At 43.5% G+C, this 19,098-nt stretch overlaps 1 protein-coding gene across 5 annotated transcripts in view; it reads right to left on the bottom strand.

Moving 5' to 3' along the window:
• The window catches only part of GDA (guanine deaminase), a 116,874-nt gene that overhangs the window by 73,914 nt on the left and 23,862 nt on the right, over nucleotides 1-19,098 (bottom strand). Inside the window, exon 1 of one of the 5 annotated variants that reach the window (XM_040449347.1) lies at nucleotides 9,013-9,311. The exons of 1 other annotated variant lie outside the window; for it this stretch is intronic. In XM_040449347.1, coding sequence (XP_040305281.1) covers nucleotides 9,013-9,135 — 123 coding nt within the window. In that variant the 5' untranslated portion in view covers nucleotides 9,136-9,311. Of the gene's footprint in view, nucleotides 1-9,012; nucleotides 9,315-19,098 lie in introns of those variants that run through there. 3 more of the 5 variants (XM_040449345.1, XM_040449346.1, XM_040449349.1) reach the window with 3 other exon arrangements.

Here is a 19,098-nt window from a genome sequence, read left to right on the forward strand (position 1 = left end):
TGATCTCACAGTTTGTGAGTTTGAGCCCCACAGCGGGGTCTGAGCTGACAACTCGAGGCCTGGGGCCTGCTTCAGATCCTGCGTCTGCCTCTCTCTTTTTCTCTCTTTCATTTGAAAATAAATAAACATTAAAAAAAAAAAAAAAAAGAGTCGGTCACTTAACAGATGGAGCCACCCAGGTGCCCCATTTTTGTTCTTAATTTTAATATTGCCTTCCAGAAATGTGTTTTATAAGTGTGTTTATAAGGGTCTAGGTGCATAGAGAGGTTGTACGATCACGTGATACACTTTTTCTGCCCACATAAGCCTTTGGGGAACAGCAGGCCTTTAAAATTCCTAGGAAGCCTAGAAGAACTTACTTGTAATTAGAACTACAGTATCATTGCTTTAGCCTTCAAAGATTTTTTTTAACTCGTGAACCAATAGCTTGTCGATAAACTGAGATCCGCGCAATCGAGTTTTCAAGTGGGGTTTTAACTGAGAAAGGTTCATTCAGTCAAAATAAGTCTTCAAAACCCAGTAATAGGCTGGGAAGAGCAAGGGGTCTGTGGCTATAGGAACCGGTGTTCTGCGGGTGCCAACCTGAGCGGGGACAATAGGGAAAGAAAAGATATAAAGGGTATTTGTTGTGAAATGGTCTCAGGTAACAGTGCATGAATAACTTATTCATGGGAGGAAAAAAATCTGCATTTCACAAGCAGAAGCACTGAACACAATGGTCAAAAGATCTTGAAAACTGGATCTCAATTAGAAGTTAAATTTGAAGGTAATGTAGCTTATCTTTTAGAATTAATAAAGTAGCATAATAAAGTCAACTAAAAAAAAGTCTTCACAAAGGAAGAGTATGGCTTTTTAGACAGTAGGAAACAATGTCAGTCAGAATCATGCATGAGGTAAGCAGATGATCAACCTTGGAAAATGATTGCAGAGAAATTCCATGAACAGAAAACACTACAGAACCAGAGAGTGGCGAACTCCAGTCACACCCAGCAGCGTTGCTTCAAAGCCTCAAAGAAGAAGTCCAATCGTGCTTTCAAAAAATCTCTCCAGAGCCACATCAGTTAAGCATCCGACTTCGGCTCCGGTCAGGTCATGATCTCACGGCTCGTGAGTTTGAGCTCCGTGTTGGGCTCTGTGCTGACAGCTCAGAGACTGGAGCCTGCTTTGGATTCTATGTCTCCCTCTCTCTCTGCCCCTCCCCTGCTCACACTCTGTCTCTCTCTCTCAAAAATAAATAAACATTAAAAAAAATCTCTCGGATATAGTCTTACAGTTGTTAGAATGGCTGGAGGCAAAAAGACAAGAAATAATAAGTGTTGGCAAGGATGTGGAGAAAAAGGAAGCTCATGCACTGTTGGTAGGAATGTAAACTGATGCAGCCACTGTGAAAGACAGTATGGAAGTTCTTCAAAAAATTAAAAAATAGAACTACCATATGACCCAGTAATTCTACCACTGGGTATTTACCCAAAGAAAAGAAAAACACTCATTTGAAAAAGATATCTGCACCCCTATGTTTACTGCAGCATTATTCACAATAGCCAAGATAGGGAAGCAACCCGTGTATCCATCGATAGATGAATGGATAAACACACACACAAAGGAATATTACTCAGCCATAAAAAGAGAATGAGATGTTGCTGTTTGTGACAACATGGATGGACCTAGAGGGTATTATGTTAAGTGAAATGAGTCAGAAAAAGACAAATGCCATATGATTTCACTTGTACATGGAACCTAAAAAAAACCCAAAATGAATGAATAAAAAAAAAAAAAGCAGAAATGGACACATAAATACAGAGAACAAATTGATGGTCGCCAGAGGGCAGGAGGTAGGGGAATGCACAAAATGGGTGAAGGGGGGTGGGAGATGCAGGCTTCTAGTTATGGAATGAGTAAGTCATGGAGATAGAAGGTACAGTATAGGGAACAGAGTCAATGGTATTATAATAGCATCATATGGTGAGTGTTGGTGAGCATAACACAAAGTATAGGGTCATGGAATCACTATGCTGTACATCTGAAATTAATGTAACACTGAGTATCAACTATACTTCAATTTGAAAAAAAAATCTCTCTGGAACTATAAATGTCTTTTTTCACTCATCACGCATGACTGTCTTTGTATTACACACCACATTCAACACATTTTACACACACACTACACAACACATTCAACAGACCTAATTTGCATTCAAACGATAAGTCAATGTTGAGGGGCCCTAAGGACAATAGGGTTTCAGCCCTTCTCATGACAGGAGGCAGGAGGGACTCCTTGAAAGAGCACAGACCTTGAAATCAGTCATGGGTGTGAATCTTGGCTTTGCCACTAACTTGCTGTGGCCGCAGCTGAGACAGACAACTCTCTGAGCCTCCCTTCTTCATTTGTAAAGCAGGGATGATGAAGCAAAAAAAGGACAATGACAATGCGGTCTCATCTCAGAATTGCTAACGTACAAAGAATCTGCCAGAGTCTGACAAAGAGTATGACTTAATAAATGTTACCTTCTCTCCAGTTCACCTCCAAAAGAAGTTCACACTAGCCCAGTGAGTGAGGACGTTCTATAAAGCTAAGCATAATGAAAGGCAAAAATGAAATAATTACTTTACCGAAAGAAAAGATAAGAACAGTGGCCAATATTTATTGTGCAATTGCTATGTGCCAAGTGCTTTACACACTCTGTCTTATCTGCCTCACCACTCCTTCAGGGTGCTATTATTGTCCACAATTTATACATGAGGTGCCAAGGCTTAGATATGTTAGAAAATTCATCCAGGTAAGAGGCAGAGTTGGGGTTTGAATCCACACAGTCTGACTCCAGAAGCCATGCTCTTCACCACCAGAAAAACACTGGTGTCAGTATATATGCCAACTTTTGTGGGAGAACAAAGGGTAATTTATTGCAACTGAAGGAGGATGGCCAGGGCAACTTTGGAGAAGAAGAAGAAGACATCAGAACTGGGCCTTGAAGGAAGAGCAAGATTTTATTTTGACAGAGGTGGAGTGAAAAGGGGGATATAAAAAGGAGGACTATTCCGGGCTGTGAGATTGGCACCCACAAAGGAGGCATAAAAGAACACGATGTGCTGGGGAACAGTGAGAAGTTGGCAGGGATAGACATCCCTGAGCTCATGGATACCTCGTGGTGTAAACGAGTCATGCAAATCCCCCTCCCATTTGCCAGAGAGAAACACGGAGCAGGAGGAAGTATTTGTTAGAAAAGCAGGGTGGGGTCAAACAATGTCATCCCTAGAATGTCGATCAGGAACATTTGGATCTCAGAGACAACACAGAGCCGACGGTAGTGGTATGAGAGGCAATACGTGATGCTAGCCATGCTCTAAGAAGTAGCCTTCGGGGATGTGGACAGCATTGATGAGAGAAACGGGCAAACCTTGCCCTGCCCTTGTGAAATTAATAACCTGGTGGGTACACTGACATGACCCATCAGAACTTGAACTAATCAGGGGGTGGAGAGAAGGCTTCCTTTAGTGTCAAGTGACATTTAAATTGTGATCTAAAGGAGGAGTAGGCATTAAATAGACATCGGAATGCAGAAGAGCAAACAGCTAGGAGGCTCCTGTATTAGTTTCGCAAGAGAAAGTGAAAGGCTGGACAAGGTCAATGATAATGGACAGGGGCGCATACAAAGATTCCCCAGAGGTAAACAAGCTGGTCTGGACTAACGACCTGGGTGCCTGGAAAGACACTGACATTTTGGGCCAACAAGGAGAAGACAGAAATGGGGAAAAGGAAAAGGCAGTGAGCAGTCCTTTGAAATAATATGATTTTTTGGAAAAAAAAAAAAAAAAGCAGTGCCGTAGTTAGAGGTGCCCTGGGCTGCAATTAACAGATGTGTAGACCAAAAAAAAAGCCATTTCATTATCCCACAGAAGTCTGAGGGCAGTAGGCGGAGGGCAGTTCCCGGGACAGTTAACTATCCAATGATGTTATTCATGTATGTATTCGATGATGTTCAAAGACAGACCAGATAAGTGTCTCTGAAATCCTCTAAAGCTCTTCCTCATCGTCTCAAACAAGGGCAGCAGGTCCACTCTTCACATGAGAACATCCAAAAAAGGAAGAACTCTTCCCACATTTACGAGGGAGAAAAATATTTCCCAGAAGCCTCTTAGCCAATTTCTTGCATGTCAGAATGTCAACACTGGCCACCCTTCAACACCAGGAAACTGGAAAAGTAAGTATCGCACCATACCTTTTAATAGAGTCACACATATCTCTTTAACGGTATCATCAAATCCATTTGACCTGACCTAAGTTGACACCAATCCTGTCCACCTCTCTCCACCTCCACTGCTGATAACCGCTGATGTTTACTGGGCATGTGCTACGTCCAAGGCGGTATTCTATGCACTTGACAATTAGTAATTCCCGTAAGCCCTCCAACAACCGTATGAGGGGGGGTTACGCGAGTTATTTTATACATGAGGAAACTGGAAAGTAGAAATGTTCAGTAACTTCATCAGATGCACATAGTTAGGTACTCTTAACAGTTCATCTCTTACCAGAAACTAATGTAACATTGTGTATCAACTATACTCATATCTTTTTTTTTTAATTTTTTTAATGTTTATTTATTTTTTTGAGAGAGAGATTGGCAGAGCATGAGCATGGGAGGGGCAGAGAGAGAGAGAGAGAGAGAGAGAGAGAGAGAAAGACACAGAATCTGAAGCAGGCTCCAGGCGTTCATATCTTAATTGACACAATGCACTGCCTCTCTCTTCTGAACCACATCCATTTCACCTAAACTACTTCAACAGGCTCCTATCTGATCCCCTTGCCTGCACTTGACTCCTCTCCAATGCATTCTCTTTTTTTTATATTTATTTATTTTGAAAAAAGTGAAAGAGAGTGAGCTGGGGAGGGTCAGAGAGAGAGAGAGAGAACCCCAAGCAGGCTTTGCTCTGTCAGCACAGAGCCCGACATGGGGCTCGAACTCACAAACCGTGAGATCATGACCTGCATTGAAATCAAGAGTCAGACACTTAACCGACTGAGCCACCCAGGTGCCCCTCTCTAATGCATTCTTTAACTTGAAGCTAAAATGACCTTTAAAAAGTGCACAGTTTGGGGTGCCTGGGTGGCTCAGTCAGTTGAGCGTCCGACTTCGGCTCAGGTCATGATCTCTTAGTTTGTGAGTTCGAGCCCCATGTCGGGCTCTGTGCTGACAGCTCAGAGCCTGGAACCTGCTTCAGATTCTGTGTCGCCTCCTCTCTCTGCCCCTCCCATGCTCATGCTCTGTCTCTCTCTGTCTCTGAATAATAAATAAATGTTAAGAAGAAAAAAAAAATTTAAAAGTGTACAATTTGATGATGGCAAATCTGTGTCCCTGCCCTCCAACTCCCTATGCACTCCGAGACCTTGCCCTGCCTATCTCTCCTGCCTTATCTTGAGTTATCCTTCTCCTAGAACTTTGGACTCTAACCACATCGATGCATTCATTCTTTTCTACCCCAGGGTCTTTGCACAGGCTGCTCCCTCCCTATCTCCAATGCCTCCTGCCCTACCTATTTAATTTCTACTCATCCTTTAGATCACAATTTAAATGTCACTTGACACTAAGGAAAGCCTTCTCTCCACTCCCTGATTAGTTCAAGTTCTGATAGGTCATAGCAGTCTGTTAATGTATCACTATGTTATCAATTTCACAAGGGCAGGGCAAGGTTTGCATGTTTCTCTCATCAACGTGTCGTCAGCAACGAGTCCAGTCTTTGGTTTAGGAGTCAGTCCACTTTTATTACAGGTACACGTCTAAGCTTTCTTGCTTAAAAGTGCAAGTCCTTTGAGGCTAACGACTATGCCTCACAGAGGCGGCTTGCTCTAGTGAAGAGAATATGGCTTTGGCCCTGCTAATTCAAAATCCAGCTATGCCACCATCTCTGAAAGCATGATTTCTCAAGTCTCAACTTCCCCATCTGTAATGGGAATAATGACACAGTGAGATACTAAATACAATGTGCTAGCACACCTGGCGACAAATGCCATGTAGATCTTTCTTCCCAGGTGCATCTTTGTGTCCCAGTGGGCCAAGGACATGAGCTGGGATGCTGCACAGTGGAAATGTGGTGACCTCCCCACGTCCCACATAGTGCATCACAGGCCATGGCTTTCTTCTCCACCTGCTGGTCTGCACGATGCCATCAAGTGGAAATGTGCAAAAATGCTACAGTGAGCCAGAGGTTAAGGGTTTGCTAGGAGCAGAGGGAAAGAAGGTAACAGAATGAACATGGCGTGTGTTAAGTATCCACTAAGCACCAGGCATTTTCATATATTATCTCATTTAATACTCAGTAAAAGAATACCTGAGTCTACAAGTGAGGAAATTGAGGCTCAGACAGATTAAGTGTCTCCTTCAGGGTCTCAGAGCAAGCAGGTGGTGGAGACCGAACTTGAAACCAAGTCTGGTTTCTCCATAGGACTTGCTCCCAGGGTAGTACCTCCAAAATGATTCTCTTCCTCGCTCTTGCTTCCAGGTAAGTGTGCATTAAAAAGGCCCTGGGCATCTTTTCACTACGTTTAAAGTCAACCCGCCCCTGTTCTATGTGGGAAGAATCAGATAATTTGGTACAACTGGAGCACACAGCATCTCAAGATTAATTGAATATCTGCAAATAAATTATACATGCAGGAGTCTTTCTTTTAAAAAGCTACATGTCACTTGAGTTAACTCTGAATTCAAAATGCCCAATACTAAGATGTTGACGAGAGATTTTTTTAAATTAATGTAATTTTCAATGAGCTTTACTTAATGAATTAAAAGTAGTTAGTCATTACCATGCTCTAAGTCCTAAATGAAGTTACAGGAAATGAGAGATGAGGTCTAGAAGGGAGAGAGAGAAGGACAGGAAGTCATGTCCCCTCTCTCTGACAAGCTACCCCAGACCTGGGCTTGAAATGGAGAACTAGGTCCCAAGACCCTATACAACTGGTCCCATCACACACCCTATACCCTTGTTTACCCCAAATCCACCCACAACCTGTATCCGAATGCCCTGGGACCTTTGCTGGAATGCCAGTTCCTGGGGGCCAGTCCAGATTCACCTTCTCTGGAGTGAGAATGACCCCCAGGAACCAGCACTTAAACACCCCTACATGTTTCTGATCATCCCAAGGTTTGTGAACAGCTTTAGGAGCTCAGTAAAAATGTAAACATCACAATGACACCACATATTTATTTTATGGGGAGATAATCTTGTGGAAGAACCTTGACATTTTTTAAATGAACATTATCCCAGCAGCTACAAAGGCAAAGCAGCCCCATTTTCAAAATGGAGGAAGTCAAATCTTGGAATATATATGGCACATTCTTCCCTTACACGCAGTCTGCAGTCAACTGCCTTACAGCTAGAAGAGCAATCAACAGTTACCAGTTCGGACATTTCATGAGGCACTTGATTAACTCACCTTTGTTTTCAATTCCTAGCTACTTTATTTTGTGGAGGAATGGCATTTTTCTAAATTTATAACTTCAGGATGCTCTCACTGAGGAATCGACTTCCTGACTGAACTGCTAATTGCATGTTCGGGACACTCTTTTGTTCTTCTTCTCTACAACCCCCAGAAAAGGTAATTTTTTTTTTTTAGGTGAATTACTTCCTTTTCTTACTACGCGCTACCCAGTGAAGGCAGTCTTCAAACCCACCCTCTTGTCTGCTATCGTCCCAAGTAAAATTCTAGATATGGGAAGTTGATTTTTAAATAGAAACCCAAGAGATGAAGAGCTCCTGGTGATTAGGGAAACACCTCTGATCTCTCCCCAGAGTAGTGGTCACTGTTGCTTTACTTCTTGGGACTAGCCCCAAGTCTAAGGGTTCCCTGAAACTTGAGGGTCAAATACACCAGGCAATAATGTATCACTCTTGGCGGGGGGGGGGGGACATTATTAAAGCCTCCCCATTTGGGGGAGCTCTGCGAGTTCCATCACCTTGGAAACACAACAGCAGTCTCCCTGAATACACACAGAGAGAATATTTTTTAAGCATCATAAGAAAACAGGGTTCAGTTATCCCCAAACTAAGAGTCACGATTCAAAACTGTCACTGACTCGGAAGCATCTCGAGTCCAGGAATGGTATCTTCAAGCTGACAAGTCACAATTAGGTGTACTTTTGCTAACCAGACTGGTAGCTGAGGAAAAGCCCACCCTCGTCTTTATTTTTTTTCTGCCAAAAATGGAATGGCTTCCACTTACCAAACTAGCCAAGCCACTGCTGATGCAGTCACCACCCCCAGCCCGGTGCGTCCAGCCCGGTGCGTATGAACAGTAAATATCAGACATCAAAGTTACCTAGGTCGTTTGTAGAAATCCCGATTTGGGGAAAAGAAGAAGTACAGAAGACACACTCATAGAGGACATTTTGAGCCTTAAAACGCAACTGCTTGCTTTGATGCAAATGGCTATGGGGTGGGGGGCAGGGTAGGGAGGACGTGGTTAATTTCGCTCTACCTTTCTAGCATTATAAGTCATCTCGCTGGCATCGTTGGTATATTGTCTGTTGAGCAATCAAGTGAATGAAATCAGTTGTTTGCTTATTCTATGCACTGAAAGGGCTAAACAACACTAACCAAGTGACTCCCTCGTCTGTTATTTCTTTCACAATAAATTCAATGAAATGTACGGAGCGCCTAGCCTGTGCGAGGCAGTATGCCAGGCGCCAAAGACACTAAGATGAATGAAGCAAGGTTCAGGCTTATTAGTGATTTCTTAATACTTGCGAGAGCACAGCCTCGCTCCCCCTTCCACCGCAGCCTGGACGGCTGTCTAACCACTCGTGGGTGTGAGTACTCCACAGCTCCCAGCTTCTGGGAACGTGTCACTCCCAGGCCAGCCCACGAACCTAGCCCCAGGGCTCTTGTGGCGTTCCCCAAGAGTCAAACAGTCGAGTTCAACTCTGGAGCCGAGGCTCTCGCTCCGCAGCGCAAGGCGCCAGACTCTTTCCACCTGTCCGCGCGCGCGCCCGTCGGGGTTCGCCAGACCCCGCGCCTGCTTACTTTGCCGCTGTCGCTCACGCCGAGGAGGTGGTCCCGTAGCACCTCCATGGGGTTAGTCCAGGTGGAGTGGATGAATGTCCCTCGGAAGATGTGCGCCAGGGGCGGCATCGGGGCGGCGCACATGTCAGCGGCAGAGCGCAGCGCGGGGTTCGCGAGCCGAGGAGGGCGCACCGGGCGGAGGTGCCAGGAGGGGTCCCTGCAACTGCGGGTGGCTGCCGAGTGCACCTGCTTGGGCCTCCTCCTGCCCCCGCTTTCCTGGGCAATCGCCTGCCCCCTGCAGGCCGCGCCCAGGGGCGGGCTCCGTGCCTCCTTGATGCCAATAGGATTTTCCTCCTGTGACTTGGCTCCGCGCTCCCTTGGGGTGTGGTCTTTCTCTCCTCCCCTGTGTTAGTTTTTGATCTGTTAACTCTTTGAGTTTCCAAATTCACAGCCTACAACGCAGTTCTTTCAACCTGGGGTAGCTGAGTCACCAACCCAGGTGGGGAGGGAAAGAAAGGAAGCCTTGCACCTCCGTCGGTCGCTAAATTCGCCACTGCTCCGCGTCCCCCCAGCCTCCTCCACCTGTCTTTTTTGGCACACTTCGCGTTGCGCCTGCCTGCTCTCTCTGCCCTTTAAACTTCGGGCTGCTTGTGACCAAACCCTGTACCTCTTCAACCTGTAGCACTTTCAAAGTCTGAACAGTCCCAAGTTCAGGAACAGGTGGAAAGGTCCGCTAGAACTGCCTGCCTTACGGATCAGTTTTGTTTTCAGTTTCTGGGGATGCAGTATTTGTCCTAACCTGGTGCTCCGGAAGCATCCCTCAACAGAATTGCTGGGGGCCCCGCCAACAAAGGTTGATCTGTATCCCCAAATCCCTCTCTTTTTCCTTGAGTCCAGTGTTTTGGCGCTTGTGACCATCCACAAACAATTCCAGTTCCAGTCTTTCTCACACCTAAAACAAATGCATTTCTTTGATTTAATTCCAGTTGTACGGCGTGGGGGGGGGGGGGGGAGAGATTAAGTTCTCAGGCCAAGTGGCTAGGAATGGCACTGTGGCATAGCTTGATGGAAAGAGCACTGGACTAGGAATCAAGAGACGATGGTCAAGGCAGTGAGCCTCGGCCTCTTTATCTTCATTTGTGAAAACTGAACTGGGAAGGGGTGCTTGCTAAGACCGCCTCCGGGTCAGCATTCCTTCCTTGCAATGCGTTCACAAAATCATTTACTCAATTCCTCCAGGGAGACCAACTGGTTTCCACTCAGGGCCACACACACTCTGATCCTTCTGCCCTTAAGGCCGCCTGCGGATCTTCACCGTGACCGACCCTTCTCATCACTGGTTTGCCTCAAATGTAGCTCCAGAGTAATCTTCCCAGCCGGCGAACGAGCAGCAGCGCCCCACCCCCAAAGTTTCTATTCCATTCACCTTATTTCTGCCATTGCATCGATCATATCCATCCTCATTTATTGCCTGTTTTTCACTGATTTCTGCTCCTCTCCCTGCAAAACACACACAGAGTAATGGAAGCACCACAGGACCAAGGCTCACTCTCTTTTTTTTTAAATGTTTATTTATTTTTTTGGGGGGTGGGGAGGAGCAGAGAGAGAGAGAATCCTAAGCAGGCTCCACACTGCCAGTGCACAGCTCATCACAGAGCTCATTCCCACCAACCTGTGAGTTCATGACCTGAGCTGAAATCAAGGGTCCCACACCTAACCGACTGAGCCACCCAGGCCAACCAGAGACCAGGGCTCTTATGCCTAGAACGGTGCCTGGGGTTTCTTACATGTTTACTGAATAAATATATGCATGTTTTTTGGGGGGAGCAGAGCAATAACCTGAGATAAGTATCTATTGTGGCTCTTACCTAAAGGATAAGGGTTTCTCATTTCAGTGTACGAGCAGGCTTTCTCTGAGTTGCTGCTATTATGATGCGGGGCCAGTTTACATAAATGATTCATTCCCCTCTCAGGTCCTTCACCCTGAGGAAACTACGGTCACGGGAACACTGAGGTGGCTGGTCACCCTACCAGGCACTCAGAATTAGGAAGCCCTGAAGCTGAGAGCATCGCGCTTGCCTCTTAAGGTTGCCACGTTAGCCCTTTGTCCCTGTCATTTTGTCCTGATTCTGCAGACTCTCACACCTTCCCTGTAGGTCCAACAGCCAGCACAGTGAAAACATCCTCTTGACTCAGGCTTGGATACATATGAACCTCAGAAGGAAAAGTGAAGAAAATGTCTGGATTGTCATGTAAAAAAGGAGTCCATTCAATGTTTCCAGAAGAGGTACTGGATCCCTAAAACAGATACGGCTAATATGTTATTTGTAATGAAAGCAACCTGAGTGACCAACAGTAGAGACAAGTTTAGTGGAATATTATGCAGTTATTAAAAAGCAAGGATATATTTAAAACAGCCACATGGCAATTACATAGAAGATGGTAAGTTTTTTAAAATATCATTTATGGGGTGCCTGGGTGGCTCTGTCATTTGAGCGTCTGACTCTTGACTTCAGCTCAAGTCATGATTGTCAGGGTCATGAGATGGAGCCCCAAGAGTAGCTCAGTGCTGGGCATGAAGCCTACTTAAGACTCTTTCTCTCCCTTTCCTTCAGCTCTTCCCCCACTTGATCTCTCCTCTCTCTCAAAATAAAATAAAATAAAAACGTCATTCATGCTATGGTTACAGTCATGAAAAGCCTATAGGCGTATATGCTAGAATTTAAAAGGTATACCAAAACAATGGATATCATTCTGTGGAGGTAATGGAATTGCTAGGGAATTTTGTTTTGATGTTTGTTGACATTGTTATGTGTGGCTTCTGGAATGAGTAATGATTGTGTAGCTTTAAATTACAGTTAATCTTAAATAGAAGGAATGGGGTGGGGGGGCACCTGGGTGGCTCAGTGAGTTAAACTGCTGACTTTGGCTAAGTCATGATCTCATGGTTTGTGAGTTCGAGCCCCGCATCGAGCTCTGTGCTCATAGCTCAGAGCCTGGATCCTGCTTCGGATTCTTTGTCTCCCTCTCTCTCTGCCCCTCCCCTGCTCGCACTCTGTCTCTCTGTCTCTCTCTAAAAAATAAATACACATTTAAGAACATTTTTTTAAATAGAAGGAGTGGACCTAACACCAGTACTCCTCAGGGATTAGGTCTTCCAAGCAGTACCGACTTCTGCTCCAATTCTCAGCCAAGTTGTAGGCCCTGTGCTTGGGATCCAGTACCCTCAGCTCAGCCAGGTTCGGGAGGTTTTGGCTTCCCAACTAATCTCATCTGTTCTCCATCCTCATCTTTTACGCTGCTGGTCCCCCTGCAGTTTTGACTCTCATCTCGGCGTCCCCATGAAAATGTTCTCAAGGCCACTGAAGTTTGAAGGAAGAAAGGAGCACAGAACTTTCATATTCACCTTTGAAACGTAGACTAAGCCCATCACAAGACAGCTTCTGGTTAATATGACTATTGCCTGGCCAGGCAAAGCATGTGACCGATGGTATTTATTGTGCTTCCAAAGTCTCAAGGAAATAGCAGGTTTTTTCTTCAGTTCTTTCGATAGCCCACATTCATATTCATGCAGTATTAGAACTGAAGTTATTATTCAGGTACATTTCACTGCTATTTTCTAGTATCACTATTCAGTTCCTCAAAAAGAAATCCAACAATGGTGTGCACTTTCAGAGTCCTACCCTCACATATCATTTCTTTCCAAAGAAAGGAGATGCTCCTTGGTATGGAGGCTTCCTGAAGCCCTCGCTGCTTCTTTGGGCTCTTCTCCTTCCGTATCCCACATACTCTGTGTCTACTTTGCTCACGATCTCTGCCTGAAGTGCCCTTAATGCCACATTATACCGCACTTGCCTTATTCCACTGCCCACTCTCCCCTGGCTAAATCCTTCAGCTTAATCGCCCCTTCCCAACTCCCTCTAGAAAGCCTTTACACCTCCTCTCTGTCTCAAGTACTAAGTGCTCCTTCTCTGAGTTCGCAGGGTGTTATCGTTATTCTTTTATCAGTCTATCTTCAGTAGAAGATTGTGTTCTCCTTAAGGACCGTATCTTCTTCCTTTCTTTCTCTGTATCCCCTTAACACAGTGTGTGGTCAGTAGGAAGTACTCAATAGCCTTATATAAATGTTGAATTTCAAGTGATGGCTCTATTACTTACATTTTAGTGATTAAAAAATCTATAGAGGGCGTGTGCTAATGGCAATCAGTTCATTGGGAGTAAAGGTTAAGAAAGAGCTTTATTTTACTTCTTTAGTTTTCCAACATTTCATATGAAAATTTTCAAACACACAGAAAAGTTGAACAGCTTCCTTTCTTAAGATCACACTTCTTCTATCTCAGATGGAGCCAAGTGGTCTCAAAACTCCACAATCACTGAGAGGGACCAGTATATTCTAAACCTCTAACTGCCTGAGGCAAAGGATGGGACCATAGCATGATCAGTTTTACATTTTGGTCACTTTATTAGTACCATCATACCCGCAGCTACTCAATCTCTCCTGCTAGATAGAACTTGACTGCTGAAAAAGGCTTTCTCTTCTACTTGCTTATTCTGAGCCTCACAACAAATCTATAGAGTAGGAAGTCTAAGCATTTAGGTATGGAGAAACCGAGGTTGGTGTGCCTGTCTAGTTAGTATAGGATGGACGTGGGTCTCCACACCAGTTGTTCTCACACATTGCCTCCATACAGTAAACTGCAAAGAATTTTCCATTCAATTTTGTCGTGACAACGTCACTGCATTGTGGGTTGTCATTTACAACCGTCACATTGTACATGATTTCCCAACAGTTGCCAGTGACACACAGATCTACCGTGAAGTGAAGCCAATGGACCTTGAGAAGAACAGTCCAATCATCACAGGTCAGTAAAAACGATGCAGTGCGAATAACTCATGTTTTCATGAGGCACAGTGAAGGACAGGCGGGTTAAATGAGAAGTCACTTTCCTCTTCCAGGCAGGAGAGAAGTTGTCGTTGCACTGTGAAATAGATGCCTGCCTATTTTATTTATTCTTCTTTTGTAGCTAAATCTATCAGTTTCCATGGTGCCCCATGTTCACCATGGAAACTCTGACAAGCTTGTTATGCTTCAGAGAAGAAAAAAAAAAAAGCACACCAAAAATCCGAGATGGGATAAATGCAGTCCTTTTGAAATTGTGTTCTTCTGAGTAGGAAGACTTGAAAGATAGCAAATCATAATGATCTCGATTTTCCAGTTCTTAAGTCAGAAGGCAGGTTTGCATTCCCATCAAAGGAGCATCCTTGGCCCCCCAACTGTTTTATCTGTGTAGCAGTAGTTATGTCTGTGACTGTCTCACTTCTGCATTTCCTGGCAACAGAGAGGTGGTTCAGTCCTCATTTCACTGATTTTTAGGAGAATATTGCGCTAGTCCCCATATATTTGTCCCGTTTGTCCATTCAGCATTTTTTGGAAATCTGTATTAGGACAGATGCTATGCTAAGCACCGTTGATAGGACAATATGTGAAACAGATCTTGTCCTGCCTATATGCAACTTACACAATTCTTTCTTGAATAAGGTTTTAGGCCAGGCTCATGCAGGAAGTTTTTTTTTTTTTTTCCTGGATAGAAGGCTTTCAGTATCATGTAAGTGGTTATCTCCATCACCTACTCATAGTAGTACCTTAGCAGAGTTTAGTTTATGCACTTTCCCTCCAAGACAGCAAGCTCAAAGCAAATACTAGTGACCTGCTGTTGCTCTGTCTACATTTCTGCCCCAACATTTAATATCAAGGGATAAGCGCTAGATAGAATCACTATCTCTAGGTTCCTATCCAGCACAGCCACTAGCCAATGATGTCTTGGAAAGTCATTCCACCTCTTCTGGCCTTGGTTTCTTCTTGTGCAAGATAGATAGAAGGTCACATCATACCACTGGTTCCATACTTCTTTATTCTCCAGGACTCATTTTTTTTTTATTTCTCCTACTCAAACCTTAAGTTTTAAAACTTTCATCAAGACGAGATAGACACTTGATACAAGTAACTATTGAATGAATTATTTCCCCATTTTTCATGAATTAAAGACCAAATTGATTACCAATCAGAACTTGCCATCAATATGAACTGTCTAGTATCATCACATTGATAATTAATTTAAACCCAATGCAGATGTAACATGGTATTTAGTCCGTGCAACCTATCTCAAGTTGGACGAATTCTGTTAGGCTTTGTGAATTGTTAACAATAGCTTAAGGAACACAGTTTTGAATTTGTAGAATAATCCACCTGAGTATCCTGGTCCTGCAGGTTGATAAAAACCCAAGTATGGCAGAGACTCATTGACATGATTTCACATGTATTTTGGGAACCAGTCGTCCATTTTTCTGCCTTAAACTAGAGGAGTTTACACACATCTAATGTGCCGCACGAACAGCTAAGACCCAGAGGATGAAATGAATCCTATTTAGGTGTTAATTCTTGAGACCAAAGAGGAGGGTTGGTTCTCCTCAAAGATATCGATGAGCAGCTCAAGTGGTCCAAGCTGGCATGGGTTCCAGAGTTGGGAAGACACTGGCTGCCACTAGTAACATGATAGTGGATGTACTGAGCACTGTTGAATGCATGGGGAGGCCATGGGAGCCATGCCAAATGTGAGCTCTACTCTAGCAGAAAGCCAAATATTATCATCCTTAGAGGAGCTACACAGTTAGTGCCCTCAATCTCATCTGGAAATGAAAGACTAACTGAAACCCAACTTAAATGACAAAGAAATGGTGTTTTTAAAGAAAAAAATAAGTTCTGAGGTATTCTTTTTTTTTATTTACAAAATTTTTAATGTTTATGTATTTTTGAGAGAGAGAGAGAGAGAGAGAGAGAGAGAGAGAGCAGGGGAGGGGCAGAGAGAGAGAGACACACACACAGAATCCGAAGCAGGCTCCAGGCTCCGAGCTGTCAGCACAGAGCCCGACGCGGGGCTCAAACTCACAAACCGTGAGGTCATGACCTAGCCGAAGCTGGACGCTCAACTGACTGAGCCACCCAGGCACCCCTGAGGAATTCTTATGGTGTTATTTAAATACGTAAAATTAAACATATTTCAGAAACTATAACAGCCAAAAATTCCTTTCTCTATGCTTATTTCTAAAGGGATGATTTTTAATATCAAGCATAAATGAAAGAATCTGTCATTTATGGAATATTCTTCCATATGACATGCAAAAGCCACTAATTATATTTGTGACAAAAAGCTAGCCCTCATGGGAGGGGGAGAAGCAATTTTTGCTGTTGCTTTTATAAGTTTGGTTTGTGTTTTCAGAATCCTTTGTGCAATGGAACATAATGACTCAGTAAATATTAAAGGAATTAATGTTACATTATATACATTAACCCCCCCCCCCCCCAATGCAGACCCATTCAGTTTTCCCTCTGGAGCATTAAAATTGCTGTAGTGTACATAATACTAGAATATTCCATGAAATGAAGAAAATGAAAAAATGTATGAGACTATGGGCTGAAAGTGGTAGAAGATGAGGTCAAATGGATTAAGCCAAGAGAGAATATACACCCTCACACAATCAAAAAAATCCATGGTCACACTACCTTGTGGCACAGCTTGGTTGCAGGTTAATCAATGACAAAGCACCCAGTGGTGCTCCCCTCCTGTCTCTCTCTCTCTCTCTCTCTCTCTCTCTCTCTCTGTATGTGTCTCCATCTCTCTTTTGCTCGTTCTCCCTCCTTCCATTCGCTGGCATCTTTCTCCTCATGGCTTCAAGATGGCAGCAACCACTGTAGACTTTATACTCTCTCAAATTCAAGTAAGGACAAAACCAAGCAACATGTTTCCCAAATTCCAGAAAAACCCAACACAAAAACTCATTTTTTTCCTTATTTACCCCAATTAAGCCAGTGTCTTTTCCTCAAACCATCAGTGGAACAGACCAACATAAAATGCGATGTCATGACCTGAGTCACAAGCTCCATCAAGCACAGGAGGTGAATGTGGGGAAGGGGGCAGTTATTTAGACAAATTGAGATAAAGTGTCCTAAAGAAGGCAAATGGATTCTGGGTGGCAAAAACAGCAGATTTATTAAGGTGTGATGAGTACTAGTTTCTCTACTCAAAGTTATTAATTTAACTCAGTGAAATGATAAGTGCGGACATAATTAGCAATATAACAGGCATATGGTGCATCTGGGTGGCTCAGCTGGTTAAGCATCCGACTTCAACTCAGGTCATGATCTCAGGGTTCATGATTTCAAGTCTTGCATCAGGCTCTGTGCCGACAGCTCAGAGCCTGGAGCCTGCTTCAGATTCTGTGTCTCCCTCTCTCTGCCCCCTCCCTTCTCTCTCTCTCAAAAATAAATAAAAACACTAAAAAAAGAAAAAAAGAAATATAAGAGGCATAAATATTGCAAAAGCATAATGGAATACATGATGCACTTGAAATAATTATAACATGTTTTATCTTCCCTGAACAAACTTTGTGCTTACCACAGGGAAGATAATGTGCCATGTGTTGTACAGGATATAAAAATAAGTATGGTATGGTCCCTGTCCTCACACTAAGAACGACAAGTGTAAGGGACCTTTTAAAAATGAAGTGCATAGGCAGGCACCTGGCTGACTCCGTTGGAAAAGCACACAACTCTTGATCTTGGAGTTGTAAGTTCAAGCCCCATGCTGGGTGTGGAGATTACATAAAAATAAAATCTCAAAAAAATTTTTAAATTAAATTAAAGTACATAGTAGAACTACTCTTAATTTTTATTTACGGACTGCCCTTACCTTAGAAGGACATGAAGACACAGATCTGAGTCACAGTTCAGCTCCCATGACTTAGAAAAAAAGCCATTTATGATTTGTGATACCAATAGGAATTTCTCCATTTGCCATGTACTTTCCATTATGGAAATTATAGTCATTTCTAGATATGGAATATATTGATATAGTTATTTCAGTGGCCTAAAATACATAGCATGACAATGTCAATCTGATCATTAATCTTCACTGTCTTTACCTATCCTTCACGCCAACCTGAAGTTGGTAATAAAATCTAGTAAAGCTGCAAAATTTTGGTTCAAATGAGTCACCACAAGAAGCCCTGCTTTGATCATTTCTGAGGGTCAAATTTTTACTTCTTAATCTTTTTCTAATTAAAAAAAAGTTTTTAATGCTTTATTTATTTATTTATTTATTTATTTATTTACTTTGAGAGACAGGGCGTGCACACATGCGCTAGCCGGGGAGGAGCAGAGGGAGAGGGAGGGAGAGAATCCCAAGCAGGCTCTGATGCAGGGCTCAGTCCCACAAACCGTGAGATCACGATCTGAGCTGAAATCATGAGTCAGATGCTTATCCGATTGAGCCTCCCAGGCAATCCTTTACTTATTAATCTTAAGATAAAGTGCTAGGAAGAGGAATGGCAGGCTATGCGTGGTTTGCATTTTTTTTTCATATACCTCGGGGTATTAGGATAGGGGGCTATGCTCATAAAAACAACATATGATGAAACTCATGGAAAGGTGCCGTGATATCAGTGTTTCATAAGACCTAACAAAGACTTAACTCTATAAATTATCCTCCTTCCTCAGTAATTAAATATGGTTGATTTTGCTGTTGTTGTTGTTCAATGAGCTGGGTAAGTTGTCACTTCCCACCCTTAGCCAATGCCCTACGCTCTCATTCATTTAGTCAGCAAACATTTGTTGAGCCCCTACTATATTCTAGGCCTTCAGTTGGGCCCTGGGAATCAAAAGAGTAAAAAGACATGGTTCTCACCCTTAAGAAGTTCACAAGATAGTGGTGTAAATAGGCAGATGTGTTAGCACTGCTAAACCATACATAAGGCTGCCTCTTCTCCCCTCAACCCCTGCAACCCCATCCACCCACCACAGAGCTCTGAGGACTGGGTCTGTCTCCTTTACCACTGTGGCCACAGGGCTTAACACAGCATCTGGCATATTGTAGATACTCAATAGATGTTTGTTAGATGCATCCAGTACACTGGTAAAAATACACATGAGATATAAATATTTTCAAAACTTCCTATTGATTCCTGTCTCAGAAGAGTAGATATACATGGAGAGAAGTGGGTCTGGCGCAGTGATCCTCAACCAAGAGTAGTCTGCTCCCTAGGGGGCATTTG

This window comes from Herpailurus yagouaroundi, unplaced genomic scaffold, assembly GCF_014898765.1.
Source record: "Herpailurus yagouaroundi ecotype Mexico unplaced genomic scaffold, PumYag 199, whole genome shotgun sequence".
Classification (NCBI taxonomy): domain Eukaryota; kingdom Metazoa; phylum Chordata; class Mammalia; order Carnivora; family Felidae; genus Herpailurus; species Herpailurus yagouaroundi.